Here is a 21,754-nt window from a genome sequence, read left to right on the forward strand (position 1 = left end):
CCACGTTTAAAGTCACAAATCTCTTGTTAAACGACACAAACGACGACGAATGTTTAAGTCGTCGTCGCAGGTATTTCCGATAAGATCAGAATAGGAACAAGATCCTCAAGTCGCTGACCGGCAACGCAATTGACCGGTCTGTGGTAATCTACGCCGCGCCAGCGTGGTATGCAAATGTTTGCGGTACGCAGTGGAAGAATATTCAACCCTGCCAGAATGCCGTCATGTGGACTGCAACATGTTGCCCCCTCATGACAACGATGGACCATCTTCATGAAGAGACGAAGGTTTTTCCGGTGCATTAACACAACAGGATGTTGTCGATGCTCCACTAGCTTGAGCATCCCCGTCACGATTTAATGGACGACCCTGGGTGACGCCAGTAAAAAACATTAAAAAATAAACTAGTGTTTTATTTATAAATGCACTTAAAGCTAGAAAATAATTTTTCGCTTAGCATCAAGTAGTATATTCTTCATAATGGAATCTCTTAAATAAAACGCTTGTCGTTATATGTTGTCACCATTTGTAATTTAAATGCAAGCGTTTTATTTGATAGATAGTTTTATTTTTTTATATTATTTTTTCTTTTCCTTTTTCGTGGTTAGGTTAGGTTGGGAAGAGGGGTGATTCAAGATCACCACATGTCCTTAAAAGAAAGGACATACACTTAAGCCAGAAGAGGCCTGTTGTGCGCTCTAATTTAATGTGTCCTGGAGGTTGTAGTTGTTGTTGTCTAAAAAAAAAAAAATACTAGTTTAGAAGTTCCGTCCCATTGATGTAGTCCCTCAAGTTTTTGAACCCGATGTCCTTGTCGAGTCCTGTAATTATGTCGTTTCCCATTAGTTGAGTTCTTAAGTTTGTGAAAGCCAGGCATTGGCAGAGATAGTGTTCCAACGTTCGTCGTCCTCGCCACATGCCCTGCATTCACTATTCTCTGCACAGCCTATCCTGTGCAGATGCGCTTGTAGTCCTAGATGCCCTGTAAGGACACCAATCAGTCTACTGATATCCTTTTTACTCATCACTTGTCACTTGTTTTGTCCTGGTCTGGGTTTCCCCATAGGATTTTTGTAGTTTTTCCCTTTTCCTGGTTATCCCTTAGGGAAACATGACCATTCTTTGCCCAAGCTTTTAGTTTTATACGCGCCGCCTTTATAGGCTTGGCATTGTCCAGACTTAATGTAGGTAGCTCCCTGGCATGTTTTGCTAAGGAGTTTGCTACTTCGTTTCCCGTAATCCCTATGTGTCCTGGTACCCATATAATGTTTACCGAGCCATAATGGGAATAGTCGTTAATTGAATTTTTACACTCTTATGGCCGTAATTTCTACTCGTAGCTATCCATGAGTTCATAGATATCCCCCGTGTAAGCACAACTTTATAATTTCAATCCATAGGTAACGTTACCGGTTCGAAAACGGCCGTGTTACTTACACCAAGGATTTTGCCTGGTTGATCGTTGCCAATGTGTTAAAAATTGTAAAACACTTATATGTGGCAATGTTTTTACGAAATCATGAATGAAAATCAGCAATGTTACCACATGTTTTCAAAATTTACACGCCTCGGTAAATGGCACGTAGAAATTACCAAACGCGTAGGTAAAGATAACTAATAGGCAGCTACCTAGCCGGTTACCTAGGGCTAGAAATTACGGGCATAACACAGTTTTCGATGTTGTTGCCTTACTTGTTATAGCTCTAATTGCTGCTTTACTATTCGTCAGGATGTTAACTGTGAGTGGCCTTGTATTTGTTTTAAACCAGTTCATACATTTTGTGATCGCTCGGATTTCGGCCCGGAGGATCGTGTTAAGATGCGGCAGCCGAAGGGGGATCCTCGTTTCCGTGTCTACGATATAAAGACCCAGTCCCATTCTCCCCCTAACACAGCCCCGTCCGTAAACCCGCAGCTTCCAGTGGGAAACTGTGCTAGGGTTCCATTGATCTACATATCTCTGTCCGGTATTAGAACTTCACACAGAGCTACTTCACTTGATTCTGGTATACGGTCCGATACTATTTGATTCATAGATTCACCCGTTGTGAACCGTAATATGCTTTGGTGGTCTCTTTCGATCCACTCGCTCATCGCTTTCATTCTTATAGCCGCGATAGCTGCTTCATACCTTACCTGTATTTCTATCGGGAAGACAAATAGAATTGTCTATAAAGCCCTTTGGCCTCTTTGCAATGTTTCCACATTGTATTTTTTGTCCATAGCTGTCCACCATACAACAGATGCGTACGTCTTATTACGCTTCTGTATAACCAGTGTATCATTTTAGGATTAAAACCTCATTTTGAGCCTATAGCCCTTCTACAAGTTAACCAACATCTGTGTGCTTTGGCAGCCCTTTCCTGAATATGGTCTTTCCATTTAAGTTTCCTATCTAGAATTAACCCCCCCCCCCACCCACTATATTTAACTGTTGTAGATATAGTTATAGTCTTATTCAGGAAAACTGGTTCCTAGACGGAGCCCAATTTCGTTTTCCTACTGAAAATACATAACTCTGTTTTTTCCGGGTTAACATTAAGACCTCTTGGTCTATCGCTCCTCCCTGTGGAAGACTTCCCACCTCTTCACTTCCAAAGTCTCATTTTGCTTTTCAAAGACTTCGTGCATGCGCTCTGTCTCCAACTTGCAGCCATAACCTTTTACGAAAACTGCCGCTTTAGTCAGGTGGGGTACGTTCTCCTTCCTCACCAGCTTCAATGTACCGCCTTCCCAAGGGGTGGTTACTCCACTTATTACGTCCTCGAGAGCCGTCGGTTTTGTTTTGGGCCCAAGTAGTACCACTGGAAGTCCCCCTTGAGCTCGCTGCTAATTATATTTATTGGGCCACTTCTCAGGATGTGATCCAATATTTTGTCACCGATCATTTTTTGGTGGCCTCCTGGTGTTCTTTTGGCAATCTGCCGGACCCTCTACTGGCACTGTTCGTCCCTGTAGTACTTCCTGGCTACCTTGGAGCAAGAAGTTGGCGGCTTGTCTCCGTTTTCTGCTACCATCTTCCTCTTCTGGAAGGTCTTGGACTTCTTAATTGAGTCACCGGGTCTTCCAGAAGATTCCGCAGTCGCACTCACACCCTTCATGTCCGAGCTCACTTCTTCGCCCTCTTTCGAAGGGTTCTTTGGGCAGTCTCCTTCGTGTGAGTTTTGAATTGGTTTGCTCGGGGCATTCGAGTGTGAGAAGCTCTTTTTCTTCTTACTCGGCTTAGCGGTGTTCTGTTCCTCGGGAGACCTTGTCCTCTTCGCCGCTTCCGAGGAAGTGCAGGGACTATCATTGGTCTCTTTTGGAGCATCCCGTTGTTTTTTGTTAAGCCGCGCCTGGTTCTTCTTATACCTTCGTATTTGAGCTCCAGTCCATCGCACTTTATTTGTTGTGAGTTTTGCGATGTTGTCGCTTATTTCTTGTACCATCTTTTGGACCTCCTCTTTATTTGGGTTTTTCACGACGGAAGTATTGATTTTGCTGTTGCTGTCGGATTCGGAGTCAGGGTCGCTCCCATACTCTGATGGTTGGGTCAAATTTAATCTATCCCTAGGCTTCCCTGTCTCCTCCTCCATTTTACCTTTAGGTTGTGTGCTTGTAGCCGTACCTTCGACCACAGATGCCAAGGCACCCACATCTGTGGGAGATGTTTGCTCACGATCGCTTGATGACGACGAGGTGTGACTCGCAGACAAATCACTGGTCCCCGCCGGTACTGGGTTATTTAGGCCCTGCACCGTAACTTTTATCTCATTTCCAACATCCATGTTTGTTTTTTGTTTTAGGAGAACTGACAAACACCCTCGGGTTTCTTTTTATACCCTCAGCATATATGCTAACGAGGGTATATACACTTTCATACGGACAAAATGTGCCTCATCGAAATAATGGTTTTAGACCCCAAGTATGTTTGGACGAAATGTGTTTCAGACAATTTGGAGTCGATTTAACAATGTCCGTCCGTCTGTCGGTCTGTCTGGCTGGCTGTAGCGCACGATAACTCTCGAACGGATCAACCGATTTGATCCAAAATTTGGCTTTCGTAATATTTTGTCCAAACTTAGTTTAAGTTCGAAGATGGGCTATATCGGTCCACTCCTTCCGGTACCTCCCCCACAAAAGTTCGAAAATTTTCGGAAAATTTGACCGCACGATAACTCCCCTAAGGAAGTAACAGATTTGATCCATAATTTGCAGATCGTGAAATTTCTACTAAACTTAGATGAGGTTCCAAAATGGACTCAATCGGTCCACTCCTTCGGGTACCTCCCACACAAAATTTCGGATAATTTCAGATTAGGACCTGTTCTCGAATCGCTTTGATCTTTGTTGCAACAACTTGAAGTCATTGCCCCCCATACGACGGTGCATGTTTCATCAGGGGCAAGTCCATACTTCCTGAGAAAATTGCCAGAAAGATGCAAAAAGCCCCTATGACACCGTGTGCAGTGGATGGAGCGCAAGATAACTCCCGAACGGATCTGTCGATTCGGTCCAAAATTTGGCATTCGTAATATTTTGTCCAAACATAGTTTAAATTCGAAGATAAGCCATCTCGGTCCACTCCTTCAGGTACCTTCCCCACAAAAGTTCAAAAATGTTCGGAAAAATTGTGCGCACGATAACTCTTGAAGGGAGTGACCGATGTAATCCATACTTTGCACATCATAATATATCTACCAGATATAGATCAGGTTCGAATATGGAGAATATGGAGCTGTGAGAGAGCACGATAACTCTCTAACTGTTCAACCGATTTGGTCCAACATGTGGTCTTCGTCATATTATATCCAAACTTAGTTTCGTGGGGCAATACCGGTCCACAACTTCCGGTACTTCTCCCCAATATTTTAAAAATTTCACTAAAATGCTAGGACGATATCACTTGAATTTGGTCCAAACTTTGGATCTCCTAATATTTTGTCAAAATTTAGTTTAACTTCTAAAATGACCCACATCGGTCCTCCCTAAGAGTACCTCTCCGACAAAGGTTCAACATTTGTGTCTTAGTGCAGTTAATTCCTAATCCACATTTTTGTCGACAAGTTCAAATGTCCAAAAAGGGCCACAAAATTCTGAAGACACCTTAAATACATTTGATCTGTCCGTAGGTGAAAGTTTCACTTCACATTGGCTGAGGGTATATATCTGTCGGCAAAGCCGACTGACTTTTTTTTACTTGTTTTATATTACGTTTGTTTTTGTAGTGATGAGTTACAAGCCCAACGCCAAACTCAAGTTTTTAACGTTATTATGGGTGAACGCGCGGCACTTGTTAGCTCACTACCTTTAACGGGTGTTAAAGGCAGCTCCCCAAGTGAGATTAAAGAAGGGTCAAAATGAGCACTGGGACTAGTCATGTTAGCATTCCAACTGAGCATTTCATTATCTGATGTTAAGTCATGAAAACAAAACTTATGGATTCCTAGAATAATAAATTAACAGCTATATTATAGATATACTATTGTTTTTAACATTTTCTTGAAGGTATTCCCCGTGTAGAGTATCAATTAAGATAATCACGACTTTCCTTTCATCTCACTAATAAAATATTTTGCATTTAATAAACTCGAACAGCTGCTATAGATTCAGGAAAAATATGAGGTGTTAATAAGTTAATAAAATATTGATAATCTGTCAGTAACATTGCAAACATGTTCCGCCATACAATAAATGTCATGATGTTGATCTAATTTATTTACCGCAGACTCTAATTGAGTTGTGATCTTTGTGAAAATTCGAGAAGTGTCAGCTTTGTTTATTGTTAAAAAATATTAGGTTTAAAACGTGAAAAGAAACAAAATACAATGACTGACTGAATATCTTAAAGCATGTAGTATCGGGAAGCAAATATTTAAGCATTTTGTGGTATGGGAATACAACTTTAAATAAATAAAAAAAATAAATAAATAAATTTGAAAAAATAAATAAGTAAACAAATAAAAAATAAAATAAATTCATTTACATCTGTTTAACTTACATACAAAATGCAATAATTACATAAAAAAACAGGCGTAAAAAGTTCAGGTAGAACATAGGGCATCGACAAGCTGTCTCCATCTCCATCCTCTTTTGCGTTGTCCTTGCGTATTCCAGTCCTGAAAAGTTCTCGCGGTGTCACTGTCATCATTTCCTCCTGCGGATTTCTACATCGACAGGGCTACTATTGGGTCTCTCTTCACTTAATTGTTTAAATTAAAAAAATTAAGCACAGCAATTTCCAATAAAAAGCTTAGTTCTCTACAATTTAATTTAATTTTCTATAGCTTATGCATTTAATAACGAAACTTTTTTCCTAATAAAGAATAAATTGTTGTAATAATAATGTTCAACATTATTGCAATTTATTCATTATGTGCCATAGAATTTAATATAACTGCATCACACTGCCTGCCATTTTCAGACAATAGATTTAATTAGTAACTGGTTTTATATTTTTCATAAGCGCATAATCGTTTACACAATAGTAAAAACTGAACTGAAATGCCCGGAAACCAAAACAAAAAATAATAAGTTCAAAACACAAAAAAAAGAAAAAACGTTATAAGCGAACAACCCAAACCGAAAGCCAATCTTTTCATATTGTTGGCCAGCCAAGGGCTAAAGAATGGAAACCAACTTTCATTAACATCAACACTTCTTCTATACACATAATCATTGTCAGAGCGTCATCACCAGCAGAGACAGCTTGCAATGGCCCTAGCTCTGGTCATAGAAATCTCATTGTGCCACAGGTCTGAGGGAAATCAACAGTCGCTTTTCTCCACCGCCCTCAACTTTAACAATGGCAATGGCGAAGCAAACCATTACCGCCAACAGTCAGAGGAGCATGCTCTAACTCTAACGCTCTTTTGTTATCTCAGTCATTGTGATTGTGCTTAGCCCTTGTGGGAGAACACACAGGATCACAACCTCAATCAACTACCGATGTTGCTAATGTCCATCATAGTTTGTAGCAATGGCCTCCTGAACCACTACTCATTGGCTGCCTGTTACATTTCTTAGTTGGATTATTGTTATTTTATGTGAATTGTTAAAAGTGTGAAGTAAAACTAAGAGAGAAAGGAATGGGAAGATGGCGTCGTAGGATTACCATGAAAGGAAGTAGGGAAAGTGTGTTTTGTATTTCCTTTAGTTTAGTTACGAAAAATGCATAGAAAGAAATGTTTGTAAAAATTGCAGCTTGTTAGATGCCATACAATTCTAAATACTGTCGTCATTAATGTTACAAGGAAAGGCATTAGCTATATGCAACACCTTATGGCGAACAATGGGGTCAATTTGTATTAATATTCGTAGGTATATGTTAATTGTCAAGATCTACAAATCTGCCCTAGCATTGTACATACTGTTTATACCCTCAGCATTTCTGCTAACGAGGGTATATACGCCGAAATAATGAGTTTAGACCCAAAGAAAATTTGAACGAAATCCGTTTCAGGCAGTTTGGAGTTGATTTAGCCATGTCCATCCGTCTGTCTGGCAGGCTGGAGCGCACGATAACTCTCGAACGCATCAACCAAAATTCGGCTTTCATAATATTTTGTCCAAACTTAGATTAAGTTCGATTATGGGACATATCGATCCACTCCTTCGGCTACCTCTCCCACAAAAGTTCGAAAATGTTCTGAAAAGTTGTGCGCACGATAACTCTTGAAGTGAGTAACCGATTTGGTCCATACTTTGCACATAAGGAAACTTTTACCACATATAGATGAGGTTCGAATTCGGTCACTATTCATCCACTCCTTCCTACCACCTTAAATTTCGGAAAGGGCAGTTTAAGACCTGCTCTCGAATCGCTTTGACTCTTTTTGCAACAACTTGTATTCGCAGGGACAAGTCCATACTTCCTGAGAAAATGGACCAACATTTGTTAAAACCCCCTATGGCACCATACGTAGCCTAATTTTTTGACCAAACTTAGTTAAAGTTCGAAGATGGGTCATATCGGCCTACTCCTTCGAGTACCTCCCCCACAAAAGTTTAAAACTTTTACTAAAATGGGGTGCACGATAACTCTCGAAGGGGTGCACGATAACTGTAGAAGAAGGGGGCACGATAACACTCGAACGGATCAGCCGATTCGGTCCAAAATTTGACTTTCGTAATATACCTCCCCCAAAAAAGTTCAACATTTTTTTTTAAGTGCACTTCAGCATCTGTTCGAAAATCATTTGAAAAATTATACTGATGGTATTTCTTGTGGTCCTGTTTGCAGCGATACTGGTCCAAAACCTCTAAATTATACGGTGACCAACTGAAATGACTCCTAAAATAAGATCTGCCTCTAAAATGGAGTATGTCGATCCATTCCTTAAGGTACCTCCTTTGCATCACTTGCACGCTTTATATAATACGCTCAAAGGGCCACAATATCTGAAACTCCCCTAATACATAAATATTGGGTATAAGGATTTTGGTTACGTAGCTGGTATTCGATTCTATATCTTCCATAGATAAAGGTTTGAACTACCACAAGCTGAGGGTATATCTCTGTCGGCAAAGCCGACTGATACTTTTTCATTTGTTATAGTCTATTATATCAAATCAAAGGACTTGCAATGGGATCTGAAAATTTTCGCACCACCACCTAAAGGTAACGACTATATTATATTTTACATGATATTAATGTTGCCAATTGACGTATTGTTGACCGCATGCAGAAACATCTCCTCTCCAGATTCAGCACCGCGAATGAAGTACTGGCTGTATTTAGCATAGAATTAAAATTCTACAAAATATGTGTTATCTGCGTACATGCCCCGAACGAAGACAAGGACAAAGGGTCCAAAGATACTTTATGCGAGCACCTAGACTTAGGCCCCGGTTATGATATTAAAATAATTGAAGGCGATGTTTATATCACAGTTGGAACAATTTTGCCTCCACAGTTAAACGATCCGGCAACGGAATCGTGAATGCATAATACTTAGCTAGTAGATCCCTAGATAAACACCTTGATATACATGAGACCACATGATTGTCAGCAGATCAACTCACCTGAAATTTGATAAAGATAGAAGGTACTCATTGAGTGTATTGGACGTACGATCCATTCGTAGGATTAAACCTTGCGGTTTAATCCCAGAAAAGAATATCAACGTTTTCAGCAGTTGTAATGTTGGTTTACATTTCTTTCAGCTATGAAAATCTTTTCTACAATTGGCGTAGTAAGACGCGTCGTTCGGACTCAGCGATAAAAAGTAGGTCCCATATCACTGAGAAGTCTCCCTTGTTCTTTCGCGGATGTAGGTGGGTCATATGTATTTATATATCGTGGATCGGTGGTACGAACTGATATAACACGAAAGCTGCAATCGCAACAGACAGCCGCATAATACTCCACTCAACTTACACAATTACTTAACGAAAGCACTTCTTGTTTTGATAACATAGCAGCAAAATGTTTAAGAATTGGCAGGCCGACAGGAAGCCATGGTGGACCAAAAGTGTTGTACTGCTATCTAAGAAAATAATGTTATCCATATATATTAATAAGTAGCAGCACGTAGCACACTGGAGAGGAATAACAGGTTGTTCGGTCAACAAATGTAGCTAAAATACTCAAAATATCTAAAATCACAGTCCATATTGTCCATATCATGGACCTATCTTGACAATATTGGAAGGAGAGGTTTCCTGATAGCAGAACATGTCAAATTACGGGTAGTTCAGTCAAAAAAATGTAGCTAAACCATCAAAAATACCGAAAATCGGGAGATATCATTATACGGGTGATGTACCTAAACATCGAAGTATATCGACAATTTTTGGTGGAGAGGTTTCTTGACCGCAGGGAACCAAAAATGTTAAATTACGGGTAGTTCGTCAAAAATGAAGCTAAATACCGAAAATCGGAAGGTGCTGTTATTTGAGGGCTATACCAAAACATTGACCTATGTTGACAAATTGTTGGTGGAGAAGTTTCGTGACTGCAGGGATGTCAAATTACAGGTCAAATGTCAAATTACAGGTAGTTCGGTCAAAAAATTTAGCTAAAATTCATAAAACACCGAAAATCGCGAGGTACTGGGGGCTATACAAAAACATTGGCCGCCTAAGGAAAGAATATACTTGGGTGCAAAAATATGGCGTTCTAAATCAATTTTTGTCGACGCTAGAGTGCTTACAACAGACTGACATGGGTAGATCGACTCAGAATTTTATCCAGATCAAGAATGTTGCACATGATTATTTTAATGCGTTACAAACGGTGTCCCCATCAAAACAATTAACAATCTTCCGAATATACTTTCTGTATCCGAATTTTGGTCCGAAAATGTGACAAATGTGCCTTGAAAATATCGAAAATCGGGAGGTTTCGTTTTGTATCAAAACGTTCTCCTATAGCGACAAATATCCTGGGGAAAATTTTTGTACTCTTAACGAAGACTAAATTCGAAATTTAAGCCAATTTGGTGTGGTAATTATGCTAAAACTTTGAAAAATACCGAAAATAGGGAGGTAGCGTTCCATGGGGACTATATCAAAACGTGGACCTATAGCTTCAAATTTTTGGAGAAAGTTTAATGCTCCCAACTTAGATGATAATAATGAGGTTAAAACCTAGAAAATACCGAAAATACTATATAAAAATGTGGACCTATGCCAACAAATTTCTGGTAGTAAAGCTCAGCGCTTCGAACAAATGACCGCCTACGAAACAATCTTTATACCCTCAGCATTTATGCTAACGAGGGTATATACACGTTCACACGGGCAAAATGTGCCTTATCGAAATAATGGTTTTAGACCCCAAGTATGTTTGGACGAAATGTGTTTCAGACAATTTGGCTGTCTGGCTGGTGCGCACGATAACTCTCGAACGGATGAACCGATTTGGTCCAAAATTTGGCTTTCGCAATATTTTGTCCAAACTTACTTTAAGTTCGAAGATGGGTTATATCGTCCACTCCTTCCGTTACCTCCCCACAAAAGTTCGAAAATGTTCGGAAAAGTTGTGCGCACGGTAACTGATTTGGTCCATACTTTGCACATCGTGAAATTTCTACCAAACTTAGATGAGGTTCCAATATGGACTCAATCGGTCCACGCCTTCGGGTGCCTCCCCCACAAAAACTCAAAAATGTTCGGGAAATTTGTGCGCACGATAACTCTTGATGGGAGTGGCAGATTTGGTCCATACTGTACACATCCTAATATATCTACCAGATATAGATCAGGTTCGAATATGGACTATATTTGTCCACTCCCTCGGGTACCTCCTACACAAAATTTCGGATAAGTTCACTTTAAGACATGCTCTTGACTAACTCTGATTTCTGTTGAAGCAACTTGCAATCGCTGTCTCAATTACAACGGTAAAAGTTTTTTCAGTGGCAAGTTCTTACTTCTTGGGAAAACAGCCCGAAAGTTGTAAAAAAAACACCAATGGCACCATATGTAGTAGCTGGAGAGTACAATAACTCTTGAACTGATAAACCGATTTGGTGCAAATTTTGGAAATTCATGTAACACCGGAAATATTCTTCGCAGACCTCAATGTGAAATGCCAATCTTCACATCTCGACGAGATAAAGCGATTTTGAGATGTGTGTCCATCCGTCCGTCTGTCAATTGTAGATTGTAATCAAACTCCATGCCGCAATTATGGACCGATCGATCGCGATCGTCACGAAATTTTACATGGAAGTCAGGTTCTGACCAGAATAGACACCTATTGTTATTGGTGATGATCGTGAAATATTTAGCGGGTGAAATAGACCAAAAACATAATTTTTATCAGATATTGCAACGGCGCTGTAGGTCACAATAATAGTACGATCGCCTCGAAATTTTAAATAAGGTAAGAGTATATGACAAGGAAGAAGCTCGCAAATTGAGATGATTTAATATACAGCTTAAACTTTTATTTGTGGAAGACGATCCCTCAAACTTTCCATTGATGCCAATTGTGTTGATGTACGAGGTCAGATAACAGAGCTACAACCTAATATACATATCAGGAAAAATGTCTAAAATTGTCTTTTCCATTTCAAAAAAATCAAAAAAATTTTTTGATACTACATCAATGATTTTTGGTACATAGATTAAGAAAATAATCAGCATTCCAAATCTGTTTTCGTTACTAACTTTGATATGACCGTTTTAATTATGATAATTAGAAAAAATTCTAAAAAAATCGCGGCTTGATATAGTTAACTGTGATATCCTAATATAGTTAACTGAATTCGTAACCTTTGCGATGATGCAAAAAATAATCGCTAAGTCTCAATGGATTCGCGAAAAATCAAATTTGTTAAATAATTTCACGTATTTACAAACATATTTTTGAAACAATAGCGCTCATACTTACGAAAAATATATAAAAAAAAAATTATAACAGCATCCAGACATTTTGAGGAATAAAATGAAACCTAAGTTGTGAAGGTTGGAGCTATAGTATTCATGTTATTTGCAAAAATATGAAGAAAATATTACAAAAAAATTAAAATCATATTATTCTAATTTTATTTTTTTATGGTTTTATAGGAAAAGTTGCAATAAAATGTTTGAGTTCTTCGGCATTTTCGTCAAAATTTCACGCAATAATGATGATATTCCGTTGCAACAAATGTTTCGCTTATAGTTTTCCTATTGGATAATATTATTAGAACCTTATATTAAATCACAAGGAATTCCAATTGTGGCATAACGTTAAAATAATGTTATATTGAATATTATAACATTTGAGACGCATATAAACCGCGTAATTATTAAAATGACATGATGCGCATCCGATTTTCCAACACAGCGAATCAATCCCTCTTTTTTGATGTACAGTTTGTCAAATTCTATTTGGCGACCACGATGTAGCATCTGCTGCATATTAGGGTGCAAAATACAGTAAAATGGTCATAATTTCCGCGAAGTTCATTTACATTTTATGCGCAACCGATTTCAATAATCACCATTAAAAAATACATTACTCTATGCCGTTTCAATGCGATCCATCAAGAACCGTGGATGTAGCATCGCACTCAATTTTTAGAAAATATCTGTTATATCTCTGGATTTACGAGAGTTTCTAAATATCTGTTTTCGCGCAGTTTAAACACGCGTATCGATCTATTTATTTAAGTAGAACTGACACATCCAAAACGCGTTTTAATATGCGATATTTTCAAATAATTTTTTGCAAATTTTCGAAATTTGAGGGGTATCACATCCGCCGATCTAGTGGCTGGATTTTTACGCGTCGTGACTTGTTAGATTCAGAACGTAAAAAAACTAAATTTACGCGGGTTTCCACGGAAATCGAATGACGTTTGTAAATTTTAAACCAAAAAAATAGGTTTTTGAGAAAAATTTACGCACAAAAATTTCATGTTTGGGCGCAGATTATTGTGATCCTGTGAGGGCTACACCTTAATGTTATACATTAAAAAATGCGAAATCGCGAGTACTACAATCAAATAATAAGCTTCTAGGGAAATCCAGCTGCGCGTCCCGATTAGAGCAAAAATTCAAAAAACCCCATTTTTCAGGTTTCAAAATGTCAGCATCCGTTTGACGTAGATACAGTGGATATATTAAAAAATCATACATTAGAAACTTCAACTCTGAAGTGTACTCTTTAACTTCACTTTTGAGCATTAAGCTCTACATTGTGTAGTAAAACCACTAATTGGAAAATAACATAATGAAACTCGTTTGACTCAACGATTTTTTCCGATTTTTTTACATTAGTACGACCACAGCTTCCGCTCAAATTATTATTTTAAGAAACCCCTCGGTGAATCGGTCTAAAACAGTTTATTTTACCAAAATGCGGTCAAAAGTTACGGTATAGTGAAACTGATCGCGAGTTACAATACCCCATACCTCAGTTTCAACATAAGTTAATTTTCTACAAAAAGCTTGATATACAGTTACTTGTTTGTAGTGTAATCATAAGAAAGCTAGAGGTCACAATTATAGCTCAATAGTCACGAAATTTGCACGAGGTAAGAGCTTAGGTCGAAGAATATGCCTACAATTTTCGACGATGATCCGTGAAACGGACAATTACTTTTGTATGAATGATATAAAAATTTAATTTTTGTCCATATTTTAATTCCATACGAGGGGCACTAAAAAAACTTCTGGCCTAGCCAACACGCAGTATCGTCAAGTGTCATTTGACATTTTTTTGTAAAGTTTGACTGTTTTTTGTCTAAGAGTTCTTAGGACAGTTTGCCATGCGACCATGTGTTGGGTTGTTTTCAGTGGCTTGATTGAGACACCTCCAAAGCATGGTTTTTGAACGCTTTTACAGCATCTTCTGGCGAAGAAAATCGTTGACCACGCCTTTTTTCTTGATGTGCTGCAATCAAATGAAGTCATTGGATCCCTAGTTCGAGCTGTACGGCGCATGACATCAATTCCACGTTTTGTCCGGTCAAACAGGCGCTGGTTTAAATCGATGTATGATATCTCGCATTGCCATGATGAAGAACGAGTTGATTTCTCTTGTTCGTTTTTCGAATTTCTCAGTAGACTTCAGGCAAACAAATTGTAGTGTAACACTCAGAATTAACCGTCCAACATATTTCAAGCCGAATAGTCGCCACACGGTCAGTTTTGCCGAAGAAACAGGCGACCATTTGCTTCGAAAGTCTTCTTCCATGAACAACTTTCGTTGGATTGGGCTCGCTTTTGAAGACCCAAATGGTCGTTTCGTGTTTTGTTTTGGGCTCTTAAGCATAGATCCAAGATTCGACGTGTGTGACGATCTTATATATGTCATCTGAAGCACCGCGATCATTTTTTTTTAATTTTTTGGACAAATCCACAAGAGCCTTTCTGTGAGCGATTCACCAAATTTGCTAGACCCAGCGGGAAAAATCCATTTTTGCGGCAAGGTGTTTATGCAATATCAAATCTTCGTTGGTGGAAGAAATGTCCAAGGATGCCTTTATATCACGGTATATAACATGTACACGGCTTAATTTTTGTCTGGCACAACGGCCGATTTTGGGCGACCCTCACGACCTTCGTTTTTGCGAGTGTCGGCCTCGATTGAATTCACTAAGCCAGTTTTTCATAGTGATACAGGATGGCATACAAAGATTTAATTTGATCGATTGTGATTGCCGTGATGTCGATTGCCATGTCGAAATTTGTGAAAAATTATAGGAGGAAAATGTTCACAAGTAAATTCAATTTTTTTGCAAAGTGATTTTTTTCAAGACACTGTAAACAACACAGCACATGGTCGTATATCAAACTGCCCTGAGTACGCTTAGGCCAAAAACTGTAAAACATTAATAAAAAATCTCACGACCTTCTCGACACTATTTATACCCTACACCACTATGTGGAAAGGGTATTATAAGTTTGTTTTGGTAAAAATGCATGTAACACCGCGAAATATTCGTCGGAGACCCCCAATGTGGTATACCAATCTTCATATCTCGGCGAGATAAAGCGATTTTGAGATGCGTGTCTCCGTCCGTCCGTCCGTGTGTCCGTCTGTCCATTATAAATTGTAATCAAACTCCAGGTCGCAATTATGGACCGATCGGAACGAAATTTGGTATGTAGGTCGGTTTCATATCAGAATAGATCGCTATTTTAATTGGTGATGATCGTGAAATATTTAGCGGGTGAAATGGACCAAAAACAAAATATTTATCCAATTTTGTAGCGGCTCTGTAGGTCGCAATAATAGTCCGATTTTAAATAATGTAAGAGTATATGACAAAGAAGAAACTTGCAATTTGAGATGGTGGTCAGATAATATTTAGAGGGTTAAATGGACCTAAACTTTTGTGTGAAAATTGTGAAAAATTTTAGTATACAGCATATATCTTTATTCCTGGAAGAGACATTCCGGGCAAGTAAGCTATACTTGGAAGAGGGAAGCTTGATCTTTCTTTTGATGTCAAATGTGCTGTTGTACATGATAAGATAACAGAGTTACAGCCTAATATACCCTGTTATTTGTTTGTAGTGCAATGATAAACACGCTAAAGGTCGCAATTATAGCCCAATAATCACGAAATTTTGCACGAGATTGGGACTTATGTAGGGGAAGATGCTTACAATTTTGGATGATGATCTGATATTATTTAGCGGGTGAAATGGACCATTACTTTTGTATGAAAAATACAAAAAAAAATATTTTTGGTCTATATTTTTTTTCCTGGAGGGCATATTCCGGCAAAGTAAACTACATATCAAAATAGAACTACTGATTTTCCCCCTGATGAAAATTGCAATAACGTGTCTGCTAGATAACGGGGCTACTGCTTAATATATAATGGGTTATGAACCACATATTCCCATTCCCAGTTGTAGCATTATTGCAAATTGCATGGTGCCCTAACGTTTTAATTGTTCAATTGGATTTTTATACATACATTGCAGCATGGGTCGCTTTGCCCCCTTTTTTCGAAACGATTCCCCAGACAGGCAAAATTTTCAACGGTTGCAAAATATCCTTCATTAAGGATTCCTGAGTATTTCAGTCACGTAAAACTACTCTACAAGTTGCCGTTTGGACTCGGAGATAAGCTGTGGGTTCCATATCATTGAGCGTTGTCCCTTTTGGGATGTTTGTGAAACAATTATTGTATTATTATTTAGGCTTGGTGTGATACGGTAACAGAATCCACAAATTTACTTCTAACAATAAGTTTATTAATTCCCAGGGGTAAAGGTGTAGGGTATTGCATGGTCGGCCCCGTCTGACTATAGCCTTGGCTTACTTGTTTTCTATGCTCTAATACATTTCAAAATTGTGGAAAATATGGACATATTATGAAGATTTGTTTAGGCATATTTCTATAAAACAATCTTTCTAAAATATTAAGAAATACATCCAGGCGTTTTAGCCCTGTTAATATCACGATGGTGCAGCTGCCTTAATTCGTATTGAGTTCGTACTGTAATAGCTTTGTTATGTGAATTGTTGAAGGAGTAAAATGAAACAAAGGGAAAGGGTCGAAGAACCAACCACTTAGCAAGTTTTTATGAGTCATTAACCATAAAATCGTATTTACATATATTGTTAGTTAATAAGCATTTATAAGTCGACAGATTATGGTGATCTGGTCATTAGCACATTGACATAATGAGAAAAAAATATTTTGCTTATTAAACCTTTGTACTTGAGAGTGCAGTATTGGTACGTTAAGAATGCAAAACATTTCCACTGCATATCTTTCATTGTGATGTGCTTCATTTTCCAAGACTCTCGCTCTTTAAAAACTTTAATAGTGAGAATTATCAGCACAGTGGTTCACAAGAGAGGCTTTTAGTTTTGTTTTATTTTTATACCCTCCACCATAGTAAGCAGGGTATATTAAGTTTGTTTTTCCGTTTGTAACGCATTGAAATACTCATTTGCGACCCTATAAAGTATATATATTCTTGATCAGGGTAAAATTCTGAGTCGATCTGTGCACGTCCGTCCGTCCGTCCGTCTGTGGTAATCACTCTAGCATCCACAAAAATTGAGATATAACGCTGAAATTTTGGGAAAAGGCTTCTTTTGTTTGCAGGCAGGTCAAGTTCTATTATGGGCTATATCGGTCCACGTTTTGGTATAGCCCCCATATAACGGTACCCCCGATTTACGGTATTTTGACGTTTTTAGCTACATTTTCAGACCGATTTAGCAATAATTTAACATTTAGGGTTCTTAAGTATCAATAAACTTATATAGCGAAAGTTGTGGACATAGGTCCACGTTTTGGTATAGCCCCCATATAACGGTGCCCCCGATTTACGGTATTTTGACGTTTTTAGCTACATTTTCAGACCGATTAAGCTATAATTTGGCATTTAGGGTTCTTAAGTGTCAATAAACTTATATAACCAAACTTGTGGACATAGGTCCACGTTTTGGTATAGCCCCCATAAAACGGTACCCCCCGATTTACGGTATTTTGACGTTTTAAGCTACATTTTCAGACCGATTTAGCTATAATTTGACATTTAGTGTTCTTAAGTGTCAATAAACTTATATAACCAAACTTGTGAACATAGGTCCACGTTTTGGTATAGCCCCCATATAACGGTACCCCCCGATTTACGGTATTTTGACGTTTTTAGCTACATTTTCATACCGATTTAGCTATTATTTGACATTTAGGGTTCTTAAGTGTCAATAAACTTATATAAAAAGACTAGTGGACATAGGTCCATGTTTTGGAATAGCCCCCATATAACGTTATAACGTTACGCCCGGTTTCAGGTATTTTGACGTTTTAACTCACATTTCTAGACCGAATGAGCTATAATTTGATATTTAGGGTTCTTAGTGACCAAAAAACGTATATTCGAAAAAATTATGAACATAGGTCCATGTTTTGGTATAGCCTCATATAACGGTATCTTCCCGATTTTCGGTATTTTGAGAATTTTACCTACAAGTTTTAACCGAATTAGCTGTAATTTGAAGATTTGACATTTGAAGTTCTTAGTGGTCACCACACCCCTCCACCCAAAATTGTCAAGAAAGATCCATGTATGGATAAAGCCCCCGTATAACGGTACCTCCCGATTTTCCACAATTTGATGATTTTAGCTACAATATTAAACCGAACTAGCAGTATTTTGACATTTGAAGTTCTTAGTGGTCACAACACCTCTCCATCAAAAATTTTCAACATAGGTCCATGTTTGGATATAGCTCCCATATAACGGTACCTCCCGATTTTCAGTAATTTGGCAATTTAAGCTACATGTTTTAACCGAACTTACTGTAATTGGCATTTGAAGGTTGTAGTGGTCACCACACATCTGCATCAACAATTTTCAACATAGCCCCAATATAACGATACCTCCCGATTTTCGGTACTTTGAGGATTTTACTTAAAATGTTTAACAGAACGTAGGTCCAAGTTTTGGTATAGCCCCAAAACAAACCTCCCGACTTTCCGTACCTTAGCTTTATTTTTTGGACGAACTTTCTGTAATTTGATATTTAAGAGCCAAATTTGAAGGTCCCACGTTATGTACCGATATTAGGTATTTTGAGGATTTTAGCTACATTTTCAATCGAATTAGGAGTTATTTGACATTAAAGACTCCCATCAAAAACTGTGAACATAGGTCCATGTTTTATTATAACTCCTATATAACGGTACCTCCCAATTTCTAGCCCACCAAAAATTTTCAACATACATAGTTAGATATAGGCACCATAAAAAAGGGCCTTCCGAATGAAGCATTTTATGTACATTATCTGACATTTTAACGTACCCACGTAAAGTTAGGGACTGGAATGAAAACTAATTATTCCATTTTATGGTGCAGGGTATGAAAAGTTCGGCCCGGCCGAACTTAACGTTTTTTACTTGTTCCCTTTAAATTCTGACATGAAAGTTCAGTTTTTAGTGTTTTTGTAGTTCCAATGTAAACTTGTTGACATTTCTCTTCTTCATTGACTGCACAGGATATTTCGTGTATACATACATATGTATTTGAGTTTTCAATTCTCTCTGATATATAAGAGATATATATAACGAATGAATATATTCTAAAAATTATTGTTCTTATTATAACAATCGAGAATGTTTAATGTCAGTTGTATTGCAATATCTCTTATCATGGCAACAGTATAATCAACACACTTGATCAAGAAAGCCGGTTTTGTTGTCACGTTGTTGCGGTGCGGATATTCTCCCTATACAAACATTGAAAGATTGAGAGTCTTGGAAAAAAGAAGTTCATCACAATAAAATATATACTATGGAAATGATTCGCATTGTAAACGCACCAACAACACACAACATGAAGATCAAAACTGGTATCGAAAGCAGCGCTCTCTGGTACAGATGTTTATGAAGAAAAACAAATAATATTATGAAAACACAATGCGAAAAGAAACATCAGTGCAATATTTACAACAGATAAAAATGGTAGTGAAGGCTGCCTTAGTTTTTAAGGAAATATTAAGTTTGTTTCGACGTGTTTTTGGCGATATTTGTAAGTTATTTTTAGTATGCTTCATTTAATTTAAAACCAATGTGATATTATTTTGAGTGTATATATTTTTTAAACAAAGAGTCGTCCTGTTTGAGGAATTTTTAAGTCCACATAATATGGTGATCTGGTCATTAATACGTTGACATAATGTTGAAAAATATTTTTCACTTATTGACAAAAACTGAAATAACTATGTTGACTTAGAAATTAAGTGAAAATGGAAAAATATAAAATCAATTTAGTCACCACTGTATTATTAAAAAGGCATTTTAAAACGAAAAGAATATACGGGATTTTATGGAACGAACCTCGGTTAATGGGACAAATGGTCGGTATCGCGTTACCTAAGTATGTAAGTAAGAATGAGTTAGTTTGCCCTTGGTACCACTGTTATTAGAAACTCCCGAACATAAATAACAAATGTCATATAAGTTTTTAATTCTGATATTTGGCCTATATCACCGATGTAGCCAGTTTTAGACAGTTTTTGTATATTTTACTCACAAAACATCAAATTCTGTCCCTTGACCCCCCGTAATGTGTGTTGAGATGCATTTGTAACTACGTCCCTGGCCTATATCAAAGATTTATAAAATTATGAACCGTTCTTACTGTGCTCTGTTAATAGAGATTTGAAAATCAAGGCCCCTTACCCAACTTCGGAGTCTGAAAAAATTACCAACCCATTTAAAACAACAACAAAATTATTTACCCCAATTTTAGTTTCCCCTACATTGTCCGCAATTTACTAAAACCGTTAACCATCTTCACTGACAAACTATCGAAGCAACAAGAATGAAAAAACGAATCCTATTCCCTTACTAATTCTTATGGTCGTCCCTACAAATAATTCTATTCTTTGACACCCCTTTTGCTCTAAATTGAACGACAGCAACAAGAAGAAAAAAATCTAACAATTTGTGTGTATGTGTGTGTGTGTGCGCGCATTTCCTTTCTCATTCCAGCTGTTCGTGCAAACCATCATCCTGAAAATCCTTTAGGCGACTGGAGTACTACTAATCCTGCCACTGCCCGTGCTGTGGAGGACATAGATTTGAAAACACATTCTAAATTAGAATTGCAAAAATTGCCCCAGGAGATGTTGCAACAGCATCAGCAGCAGCAGCAACAGCCTTCCAACAATAAGGAACAAAACGGTTCCACTATAATTCTAACATCATTAACAACACCAGCGTCACATCCAGCAGGCGGTCAAACAACGATGGGTGGAGGTGCTGGCAGTGATAACTATGGTGCCGATGGTGAATACAAGGGTCCAAATTGGTAAGTACATAACGAACTAACTTTTAAAGTCTTGAATGAAAGAGAGCATAGAAATTGTGTTAAGTTTATTTTAAATTCCATGTTGTCAGGTTAAAAAGGGGTATTTTCGGTAAAATTAAAAAAAAGGATTTTTAATTCTATTGACACCGTAAGTCAAATATGTGAAGAGGTATTATATAATTTATATACATAAAAGAAATATCTTAGCTACATGAGTATACCCTCGGCCTAAGGCTGTTAAATCGGAAATTACATCGTACAAATGACGTAGCCAAAGGTGCTACAGATATATACCCTCAGCCTGTGTGGATTGAAATACTTTTTTCCCCAAAAAAAAAACTTATGTATTTAGAGGGTTTTCAAAATTTTGGGCGGATGCACCGACAAAAGTATGGATAGGATTAAAGCTCAAAAATTTGCGGGGATATCGATAGATAGGGCTTTTTATCACACTAGCCTACGAAAACATAATATCGCTGTAAAGAGCGCCACTAGGAAAACCTTCGGTAAGAATGTCCAAAGGATCCTCGAACCACACCAAAATGTTGAA

At 37.9% G+C, this 21,754-nt stretch overlaps 1 protein-coding gene across 3 annotated transcripts in view; it reads left to right on the top strand.

Annotated features, from left to right (window-relative positions):
• Nha2 (Na[+]/H[+] hydrogen antiporter 2) overlaps window positions 1-21,754 on the top strand; it is a 285,799-nt gene that overhangs the window by 111,636 nt on the left and 152,409 nt on the right. For 2 of the 3 annotated variants that reach the window (XM_073962240.1, XM_073962242.1), the window contains one exon: window positions 20,886-21,204. In XM_073962240.1, coding sequence (XP_073818341.1) covers window positions 20,886-21,204 — 319 coding nt within the window. Of the gene's footprint in view, window positions 1-19,828; window positions 19,921-20,885; window positions 21,205-21,754 lie in introns of those variants that run through there. The other variant, XM_073962241.1, reaches the window with a different exon arrangement.

Source organism: Musca autumnalis, unplaced genomic scaffold (assembly GCF_047663935.1).
Source record: "Musca autumnalis isolate F117 unplaced genomic scaffold, ASM4766393v1 scaffold_1, whole genome shotgun sequence".
NCBI lineage: Eukaryota > Metazoa > Arthropoda > Insecta > Diptera > Muscidae > Musca > Musca autumnalis.